This window comes from Salvelinus fontinalis, chromosome 41, assembly GCF_029448725.1.
Source record: "Salvelinus fontinalis isolate EN_2023a chromosome 41, ASM2944872v1, whole genome shotgun sequence".
Taxonomy (NCBI): domain Eukaryota; kingdom Metazoa; phylum Chordata; class Actinopteri; order Salmoniformes; family Salmonidae; genus Salvelinus; species Salvelinus fontinalis.
In genome coordinates, this window is record NC_074705.1 from 19,166,224 (window position 1) to 19,177,501 (window position 11,278).

Genomic DNA, 11,278 nt, shown 5'->3' on the forward strand with positions numbered 1-11,278 from the left:
CGACATTAACTTCTTTGATGACAAGCTACAGCAATGAGAGACAAATGAATGGAAGGGTTGCGTTTTAAAGATACAGTGATCTGACACTGCAGCCAATCATGGAATCAAGAGTTCAAATCCTATCGGCTGAGGGGGTTCACTGACCTTTGACCTTTCGATAAGTCATGACCCACTCCAAACACCTTGCAGGTGTTATCATGTTGTTATGCTATGGAGTTGTTACGTTGTTCTTACCTGTCACTTGCCCCTGGGTAGTGCCAGCGCCAGGTATCTTCGTGCCCATTTTGCCAGCCACTGTGCCAACCATGCCACACAGAGGGAAAGCACTGCCAAGTGGGTGGGAAGTCCATGCCCATGCAGGTGGTGGTGGTAATAGTTGGCACACCGTTGCTCTGCCTACCTACCAAGCCCAGGTATGCTCACGTGGCACTGCCAACAGGATCCATCCGGGCGCCGGGGCCAAAAAAAAGTAACCTCGGTATTCCCTGGTATTTGGAGCCGTCTCCAGCACACAAAAAACCTTGCATGACTTAGTTACACGTACCACAATCCTGAGGCAAGAAAGATACCTGACACCTCAACCACAGCCGACGGACCAAGAAACCACACCAGAGGGGTGAAAAATGCAGAGATTTTAGTGGGTTTGAGATGTGTATGTGTGTTAAACGCAGGCAGATCGCTCAAGATTGACTTAGAAATTGGAGGTCTGTCCATGTCCTCAGGACATCCGGAAATACCTTCACAACCGGCCACTAGGGGCAACAGTGAGCATTATTACCATCATAATCCCATGATTTGGATCCGTAGGTCATATATTCAATCCCTGTGGTAGACACAAATTTGAATTATTTTTATTTAATTTACTTTTAACCCTTAACCATTCGGAATAAAGGCCTAAACTTTATGTTTTAACCCTATCCAAAACCTTAACCCTTAACTTCAAATGTTATGTTTGCAGAAATGAAAAGATGCTGAGCAGGAGGAGGAGTCAACACAGTGTGCCAAAAGCAATTAGAAATGTGATGTTTGGAGAAATGTGAATATAGGTCAGAATCTGAAGTCAAATTGGCAAAAGCATGAGCTCTTGTATAAACGAGTGTGGTCTTGGTCAATGTAGGCTATTGGTTTTCAGAGGGGTAACATAAAATGTCGAGAAGACGGCGCCGGAGAAGATGGCTGACGTTTTACATTCTCCTAACCGATTGTGTTTTTTTTGTCAGTTTTTTTGTAACTTCTTTTTTGTAACTTATTTTGTACATAATGTTGCTGCTACCCTCTCTTATGATCGAAAATAACTTCTGGACATCAGAACAGCAATTACTCACCACGAACTGGCAGAAGCTTTTTCCTTTAACGAGTCCGACGAGCCTGACGTGAACGTCATACTGCTTTCCCGGGAACAGGCCCAAATCCCCGTCATTTGCGTGAAGAGACGACGGAGAAAAAGAGGACGGAGGTTGGGCTGCCTTCTGAGAATTCATAGGCGATCTAATAAACACCCCCCTGCCTTCCGTTCTACTAGCTAAAGTGCAATCATTGGAAAATAAAATATAGACGACCTACAAGGAAGATTAAACTCCCAACGGGACATTAAAAACTGTAATATCTTATGCTTCACGGAGTCGTAACTGAACGATGACATTATCAACATACAGCTGGCTGGTTATACGCTGTATCGGCAGGATAGAACAGCGGTGTCTAGTAAGACAAGGGGTGGCGGACTATGCATATATGTAAACAACAGCTGGTGCATGATATCTAAGGAAGTCTCAAGGTTTTGCTCGCCTGAGGTAGAGTATCGCATGACAAGCTGTAGACCACACTATCTACCTAGCGAGTATTTTTCGTAGCTGTCTACAGACCACCACAGACCGATGCTGGAACTAAGAACGCACTCAATGAGCTGTATTCCGCCATAAGCAAACAGGAAAACGCTCATCCAGAGGCGGCCCTCCTAGTGACCGGGGACTTTAATGCGGGGAAACTTAAATCCGTTTTACCTCATTTCTATCAGCATGTTAAATGTGCAACCAGAGGGGAAAAAAACTTTAGACCACCTTTACTCCACACACAGAGACGCGTACAAAGCTCTCTCTCGCCCTCCATTTGGCAAATCTGACCATAATTCTATCCTCCTAATTCCTGCTTACAAGCCAAAATTAAAGCAGGAAGCACCAGTGACTCGATCAATAAAAAAGTGGTCAGATGAAACAGATACAGCTACAGGACTGTTTTGCTAGCACAAACTGGAATATGTTCCGGGATTCTTCCTATGGCATTGAGGAGACACCATATCAGTCATTGCCTTCATCAATAAGTGCATCGATGATGTCGACCCCACAGTGAACGTACGTACATACCCCAACCAGAAGCAATGGATTACAGGCAACAATCTGCAGTGAGCTAAATGCTAGAGCCGCCGTTTTCAAGGAGCGTGACTCTAACACGGAAGCTTGTAAGAAATCCTGCTATGCACTCTGACGAACCATCAAACAGGCAAAGTGTCAATACAGGACTAAGATCGAATCATACTACCCCGGCTCCGATGTTCGTCGGATGTGGCAGGGCTTGCAAACCATTACAGACTACAAAGGGAAGCACAGCCGAGAGCTGCCCAGTGACACGAGCCTACCAGACGTGTACTGCGAGCATGTGCTGACCAATCTGCCTACCGACCCGTAGCACTCACGTCTGTAGCCATGAAGTGCTTTGAGGCTGGTCATGGCTCACATCAACACCATTATCCCAGAAGCCCTAGACCCACTCCAATTTGCATACCACCCACACAGATCCACAGATGACGCAATTGCACTCCACACTGCCATTTCCCACCTAGACAAAAGGAACACCTATGCGAAAATGCCATTCATTGACTACAGCTCAGCGTTCAACACCATAGTGCCCTCAAAGCTCATCAATAAGCTAAGGACACTGGGACTAAACACCTCCCTCTGCAACTTGATCCCGGACTTCCTGACGGGCCGCCCCTAGGTGGTAAGGGTAGGTAACAACACATCCGCCACGCTGATCCTCAACACAGGGGCCCCTCAGGGGTGCATGCTCAGTCCCCTCCTGTACTCCATGTTCACTCATGACTGCACGGCCAGGCACGACTCCAACACCATCATTAAGTTTGCCGATGACACAACAGTGGTAGATCATGATCACCGACAACAACGAGACAGCCAATAGAGAGGAGGTCAAAGACCTGGTCCATGTGGTGCCAGGACAACAACCTCTCCCTAAACGTGATCAAGACGAAGGAGATGACTGTGGACTACAGGAAAAGGAGGACCGAGCACGCCCCCATTCTCATCGACGGGGCTGTAGTGGCGCAGGTTGAGAGCTTCAAGTTCCTTGGGGTCCACATCACCAACATGGTCCAAGCACACCAAGACAGTCATGAAGAGAACACGACAAAACCTATTCCCCCTCAGGAGACTGAAAATATTTGGCATGGGTCCTCAGATCCTCAAAGTTCTACAGCTGCACCATCGAGAGCATCCTGACTGGTTGCATCACTGCCAGGTATGGCAACTGCTCGGCCTCCGACCGGAAGGCACTACAGAGGGTAGTGAGTACGGCCCAGTACATCACTGGGGCCAAGCTTCCTGCCATCCAGGCGGTGTCAGAGGAAGGCCGTAAAAATTGTCAAAAGACTCCAGCCACCCTAATCATAGACTGTTCTCTCTGCTACCGCATGGCAAGCGGTACTGGAGCACCAAGTCTAGGTACAAGTGGCTTCTAAACAGCTTCTATCCAACAAGCCATAGGACTCCTGAATAAAGGTCGACCGATTATGATTTTTCAACGCCGATACCGATTACTGGAGGACCAAAAAAGCCATTACCTTTTAATCGGACGATTTTTAAAATGTATTTGTAATGATGACAATTACAACAATACTGAATGAAAACTTATTTTGACTTAATATAATACATCAATAAAATCAATTAAGCCTCAAATAAATAATGAAACATGTTCAATTTGGTTTAAATAATGCAAAAACAAAGTGTTGGAGAAGAAAAGAAAAGTGCAATATGTGCCATGTAAGAAAGCTAACGTTGAAGTTCCTTGCTCAGAACATGAGAACATATGAAAGCTGGTGGTTCCTTTTAACAAGAGTCTTCAATATCCCCAAGTAAGAAGTTTTAGGTTGTAGTTGTTATAGCAATTATAGGACTAATTCTCTCTATATGATTTGTATTTCATATACCTTTGACTATTGGATGTTCTTATAGGCACTTTAGTATTGCCAGTGTAACAGTGTAGCTTCCGTCCCTCTACTCGCTCCTACCTGGGCTCGAAACAGGAACACATCGACAACATCCACCCTCGAAGCAGCGTTACCCATGCAGAGCAAGGGGAACAACTACTCCAAGTCTCAGAGCGAGTGACGTTTGAAACACTATTAGCGCGCACCCCGCTAACTAGCTAGCCATTTCACATCGGTTACACCAGCCTAATCTCGGGAGTTGATAGGCTTGAAGTCATAAACAGCTGAGCTGCTGGCAAAACGCACAAAAGTGCTGTTTGAATGAATGCTTATAAGCCTGCTGGTGCCTACCATCGCTCAGTCAGACTGCTCTATCAAATCATAGGCTTAATTATAACATAATAACACACAGAAACACGAGCCTTAGGTCATTAATATGGTCGAATCCGGAAACTATCATCTCGAAAACAAAACATTTATTCTTTCAGTGAAATACTGAACCGTTCCGTATTTTATCTAACGGGTGGCTAAATATTCCTGTTACATTGCACAACCTTCAATGTTATGTCATAATTACGTAAAATTCTGGCAAATTAGTTCGCAACGAGCCAGGCGGTCCAAACTGTTGCATATACCCTGACACTGCGTGCAATGAATGCAAGAGAAGTGACACAATTTAATCTGGTTAATATTGCCTGCTAACCTGGATTTCTTTTAGCTAAATATGCAGGTTTAAAAATATATACTTCTGTCTATTGATTTTAAGAAAGGCGTTGATGTTTGTGGTTAGGTACAGTCGTTCACAATGATTGTGCTTTTTTCACAAATGCGCTTTTGTTAAATCATCCCCCGTTTGGTGAAGTTGGCTGTCTTTGTTAGAAAGAAATAGTCTTCACACAGTTCACAACGAGCCAGGCAACTGCTGCATATACCCTGACTCTGATGCAAGAGAAGTGACACAAAGAAATTCATGTTAGCAGGCAATATGAACGAAATATGCAGGTTTAAAATTATATACTTGTGTATTGATTTTAAGAAAGGCATTGATGTTTATGGTTAGGTATCTTTTTCGCCAATCCGCACCGCATCGATTATATGCAACGCAGGACACACTAGATAAACTAGTAATATCATCAACCATGTGTAGTTAACTAGTGATTATGATTGATTGATTGTTTTTATAAGATAAGTTTAATGCTAGCTAGCAACTTACCTTGGCTTCTTACTGCATTCGCGTAACAGGCAGGCTCCTCGTGGAGTGCAATGAGAGGCAGGTGGTTAGAGCGTTGGACTAGTTAACCATAAGGTTGCAAGATTGAATCCCCGAGCTGACATGGTAAAAATCTGTCGGTCTGCCCCTGAACAAGGCAGTTAACCTACTATTCCTAGGCCATCATTGAAAATAAGAATGTGTTCTTAATTGATTTGCCAAGTTAAATAAAAGGTGTAAAAAAATATATAAAAAATTAAAAATATATATTTTTTTTAAATCTGCAAAATCGGTGTCCAAAACTGAGCAAGAGGACAAGTACATTAGAGTGTCTAGTTTGAGAAGACACCTCACACATCCTCAACTGGCAGCTTCATTAAATAGTACCCACAAAACACCAGTCTCAACGTCAACAGTGAAGAGGCGACTCCGGGATGCTGGCCTTCTAGGCAGAGTTGCAAAGAAAAAGCCATATCTCAGACTGGCCAATAAAAAGAAATGATTAAGATGGGCAAAATAACACAGACACTGGACAGTGGAACTCTGCCTAGAAGGCCAGCCTCCCGGAGTCGCCTCTTCACTGTTGATGTTCAGACTGGTGTTTTGCGGGTACTATTTAATGAAGCTGCCAGTTGAGGACTTGTGAGGAGTCCGTTTCTCAAACTAGACACTATAATGTACTTGTCCTCTTGCTCAGTTGTGCACCGGGGCCTCCCACTCCTCTTTCTATTCTGGTTAGAGACCGTTTGCGCTGTTCTGTGAAGGGAGTAGTACACAGCATTGTACGAGATCTTCAGTTTCTTGGCAATTTCTCGCATGGAATAGCCTTCATTTCTCAGAACAAGAATAGACTGACGAGTTTCACAAGAAAGTTCTTTGTTTCTGACCATTTTGAGCCCGAAAATCGAACCCACAAATGCTGATGCTCCAGATACTCAACTAGTCTAAAGAAGGCCAGTTTTATTGCTTCTTTAGTCAGGACACAGTTTTCAGCGGTGCTAACATAATTGCAAAAGGGTTTTCTAATGATCCATTAGCCTTTTAAAATGATAAACTTGGATTAGCTAACACTACGTGCCATTGGAACACAGGAGTGACTTTACTGATAATGGACCTCTGTGCGCCTATGTAGATATTCCATTAAAAAATCTGCCATTTCCAGCTACAATAGTCATTTACAAGATTAACAATGTCTACACTGTATTTCTGATCAATTTGATGTTATTTTAATGGACAAAAAAACGTGATTTTCTTTAAAAAACAAAAGACAATTCTAAGTGACCCCAAACTTTTGAATGGTAGTGTATGTGTTTGCTTTTTTGACAGTCCCAGCTCTGCTCAGAGAAAAAGAATGTAGGAGGGGGAAAAAAGAAAAAGAAAACTGGAAGGAAAAAATTAAGGGAAAAAAAAATTAAGGCTGAAGGCTGGCTGCGGTTTCTGGTTGAGAGTAACATTCTGAACTCTAACCAGCAGCTGATTTCAACTACATCCCTTCAACCGTGGAAGAATGTGCGTGCGCAGCGGGTGCGATAGATCACACGGGCTCGAGACATTGGTTGTCAGGGGACTGGGAGAGTCAGACAGGAGGCTGCCCATAAAAACACCAGCGGAGGAAACGCTATTTTTTTAGGGTTGTTATAAGACACGCGCGAGAGCCCACACAGAGGAGGGAGGCTGTGCAAGACAGACAGAGAGAAATAGAGAGAGTGACGCACAATCACTCAAATTGGAAACACTAAACCGAAGCAGATTTCTGGTTGATAACAACAATGTAAATAACATAATTAGGGCCAAATGACTCCCCTGAATAACAGGTACGAGTACAGAAACAGTCTGTAACGGAAGCAGTACCATAACAACAACACACACTGACGTCATGCTTGGCGTAACACCTCAGTGTGAAATGCGCTCTAGTCCAGTGAGTGGGAAGGGATGGACCTGGCGCGCAGTGGTATGTGTTATGTCAGCCAAGTGATGGGGGGTGGGGTGGGGGGGTGAGAGTCGGACTCTGTGGTTTTGTTTGTTTGTTTACCTGCCTGGTGAAGAGGATGGCGGCGTCGTGGTGGTGCTGGTTGTCATCGTCCAGTGGGTTCTGCTGGTTCTGCCACTTGCAGAAGCTCTTGAGGGTGGCGGCTGCGTTCTTGGATACCTCCAGCCCCTTCTCCTTCTCCGTGACCATGATCACCTTCACAACGGACAGACGGATGGGATTCTCGATGCTGGCATGGCCGTACAACTTGGAAGCGATGGAGGCCAGCGTGAGCAGGTAGTGGTGCAGGTCCTTGCCGTACTTCTTGGACATGGACTCATCGGCGACCAGCAGGAGCTCCACGTGCCTAGCGCGCGAAACCGACCTCTTGCGCCGACTTCCCAGCGAGGGTGGAGAGGCAGGTTTGGCCAACTGTGTCCACCATCTTCTGCCTTGCGCTCTGCTGCGCTCCTCGCCCCTGTCCAGGGTGACACCATGCCGGTCGCGTTTCCCGTTCCCTCGACCCTTACGCCGGTGTTTCCTCGATGCATCCATGCGCCCGCGCCCTTCCTTGGTCCCACAGCTCTCGCTCACAGGCATGGCTTCGAAGCTGAAGCTCTCCCGCGTGAAGTAGTGGAGCGCGCTCTCCGCATCCTTGTCAACCAGCGAACGCACGTCGTTATCGTGTCCCTTGGTTCGGATGAGAAGTGTGATTGTGTAGCGTGCGTGTTTCAAAGCGAAAAATCCCTCTAGACCCCCACCACAGAGGCTGAAAACCGCCAGGGACTCGGGGTTGGAGTCCACGGTTCCCCGGTAAACACACTCCCGGTGCAGAGGCGCGGCGCCTGCTCCCGCCCCCATCAGGGCCATCACATATTTCGGACTGGAGTGATGTGACAAAATTGACTCATCCCTCTCCATATCTAACTGAAACCTTCTCCCATCCATGTAGAGTAGGTAACCAACCTTCCCACCCCCATGGTAAATCCGATCGACGGTCCGTACAACACCCTCTTGTGCAGGTGGAGCGAAAGCCCTGAAAGTGGTGAGACCGGCGGCGAGCACAGCATCGCAGTCAGTATGCATCTCCACGATGCACAGCAAAAGAATGCGAAACACCAACATGACTCCAGCAAAAGCACAAAAGACACGGGTCATCTTTACCCCAAAACAAGCAGTGCACGGCGAAACATTTATATTCCAACTAAAACAGTAATGAAAACAAAGAACAAACAATTTTCAGAACAGGTCCCATTTGAATGCGCATGATCTCGATATCCAGAGTTGCAATGAAAAGTGTAAAAACGCAGAAAAATTAAGGAATCGGAGGGAATGGAAGAAAATAGCGAAGATGGAAGAAAGGAGCAGCGGAGAACACGGCTTGAGGACCGAGCTGAACTTGGAGAACAAAACACAAAAGTTTCCTCTTAATAGAGGAGAGAGAAAAAGTCCTGCCCCTTTGCACTCACTCGCCACTCCACCCCCCTCGTCTCTCTCCCTGCTGCGTTCTCGTGTCTGCCGAAATCAAAGCAAAGTCAAGTGCTGGAGGCTTCCGAGTCTGCCGCCCCACCCAACTCCACTTTTTGGTCCTGTCCCCGGCGCCGAGACGCAAACAGGAGAGTAAAGGAGGACTAGAACAATGCATTTTTCAATAGTCACCCATATCTTCAGCATTCCCACTAGTTGGGACAGAAAGAGCGTGGCACTCGGTCTGTGCGCGTTTTTAAGCGCGCGAGCGTGTGTGTAGTCTAAATATGAGCGCGCGCAAGGGCTCAATTCGAAGGGGTCATCCCTCAAAATCTTCTTCCTTTGTGAGATAAAAAAAAAAGACACTCATGTTTTGGAAGGAGATATAACAAAACGTGCTGTCATTTACAGTCACATGGAGTGCTATGTCATTTGCAGTCACTCTATGGACTGCTATGGAAAACCAGCGCTGTGCTACAACGCTCCAGCTACCCCAGTCGCCCGCGGGTTTAGCCTACTCTGTACAGAATAACGGCTATTGTGTGCTGGGAGCAGTGGCATTCACTCTGGTGATGTGTGGCTCTATTGGAGCTCAATTCACTCAAGCGTGACATCATCACTACTAGCAGCCACACAATGTCAACAATAACAACAACACCAGCCACCACCACAACTCATAAGCTTCCGCTCTTGTTATAGTTAAATAAAGGTTACCTTTTTTTTATTTTATATAGTAGGCCCCAATAGAAAACAGCACTCTTTATCTCAGCATTCGAATGGGTGTATTTAACACTTGTCTGTTATTTTTAAACTTCCTAAGTGTGGCTCTTTTAATAATTGAAGGGGCAACTGTAACAGTGGGCTGGAGAGTGTCTGAAGTCTTAACTGTACAAATGTAGAGATGGATAATTTATGACATTTTCAGAATAGAAGTTCTCACAGTTCAACTGTCTCAAAAAGCGTGTGTTTGGTATGTCCTGTATTCACAGTGCTGAGAACACGTCTTTCTCTTTGTGTGCGGGAGGAATTTCTTCAGAATCCTGATGTTAAATAGTCGCTGTCGTGTCTTCTTTACCACGGTGTCCATGTGGTTTGGCCATTTCCACTCCTCTGAGATGTGTACGCTGAGGAACTTGATGTTTTTGACCGCCTCCACGGCAGCCCTGTTGATGAGGATGGGGGCGTGGCCAGCTTGGATCCTCCTGAAGTCCACAATCAGTTCCTTTGTTTTACTGATGTTGAGGGAGAGGTGGTTTACCTAGCACCATGCCATCAAAATGCCTACTTCCTCCCTGTAGGCCGTCTCGTCGTTTTTGGTAATCAGGCCTACTACTCTCGTGTCATCAGCGAACTTGATAATGGAGTGGGAACTGTGTGAGGCCATGCAGTCGTGGGGTATACAAGGAGTACAGGAGGGGACTGAGGATGCACTCTTGTGGGGCACCCTTGTTGAGAATCAGAGTCAAAATCAAATCAAATTTTATTGGTCACATACACGTGTGTAGCAGATGTTATTGCAGGTGTAGCGAAATGCTTGTGCTTCTAGTTCTGACAGTGCAGCAATATCTAACATGTAATATCTAGCAATTTCACAACATATACCCTATACACACAAATCTAAGTAAAGGAATGGAATTAAGAATATATAAATATATGGATAAGCAATGTCAGAGCGGCATAGACTAAAATACAGTAGAATAGTATAGAATACAGTATATACATATGATATGAGTAATGCAAGATATGGAAACATTAATAAAGTGAAATTATTCAAGTGACTAGTATTCCATTTATTAAAGTGGCCAATGATTTCAATACTGTGTATGTAGACAGCAGCCTCTCTGGGCTGTTTAACAGTCTGATGGCCTTGAGAAGCTGTTTTTCAGTCTCTCGGTCCCAGTTTTGACGCACCTTTACTGACCTCGCCTTCTGTATGATAACGGTGAGAACAGGCAGTGGCTCGGGTGGTTGTTGTCCTTGATTATCTTTTTGGCCTTCCTGTGACATCGGGTGCTGTAGGTGTCCTGGAGGGCAGGTAGTTTGTCCCCGGTGATGCGTTATGCAGACCGCACCACCCTCTGGAGAGCCCTGTGGTTGTGGGCGGTGCAGTTGCCGTACCAGGCAGTGATACAGCCCGACAGGATGCTCTCAATTGTGCATCTGTAAAAGTTTGTGAGGGTTTTAGGTAATAAGCCAAATTTCTTCAGCCTCCTGAGGTTGAAGACGGGCTGTTATGCCTTCTTCACCACACTGTCTGTGTGGGTGGACCATTTCAGTTTGTCAATAATGTGTACGCTGAGGAACTTAAAACTTTCCACCTTCTCCACTGCTGTCCCGATGATGTGGATCGGGGGGTGCTCCCTCTGCTGTTTCCTGAAGTCCACGATCATCGCCTTTGTTTTGTTGACGTTGAGTC

General features: G+C 45.7%; 1 protein-coding gene across 1 annotated transcript in view; it reads right to left on the reverse strand.

Moving 5' to 3' along the window:
- LOC129840385 (A disintegrin and metalloproteinase with thrombospondin motifs 5) overlaps positions 1 to 9,388 on the reverse strand; it is a 30,128-nt gene extending 20,740 nt beyond the window's left edge. Inside the window, exon 1 of the mRNA XM_055908218.1 lies at positions 7,459 to 9,388. Coding sequence (XP_055764193.1) covers positions 7,459 to 8,553 — 1,095 coding nt within the window. The 5' untranslated portion in view covers positions 8,554 to 9,388. The remainder of the gene's footprint in view (positions 1 to 7,458) is intronic.
- Positions 9,389 to 11,278: the final 1,890 nt, after the last annotated feature.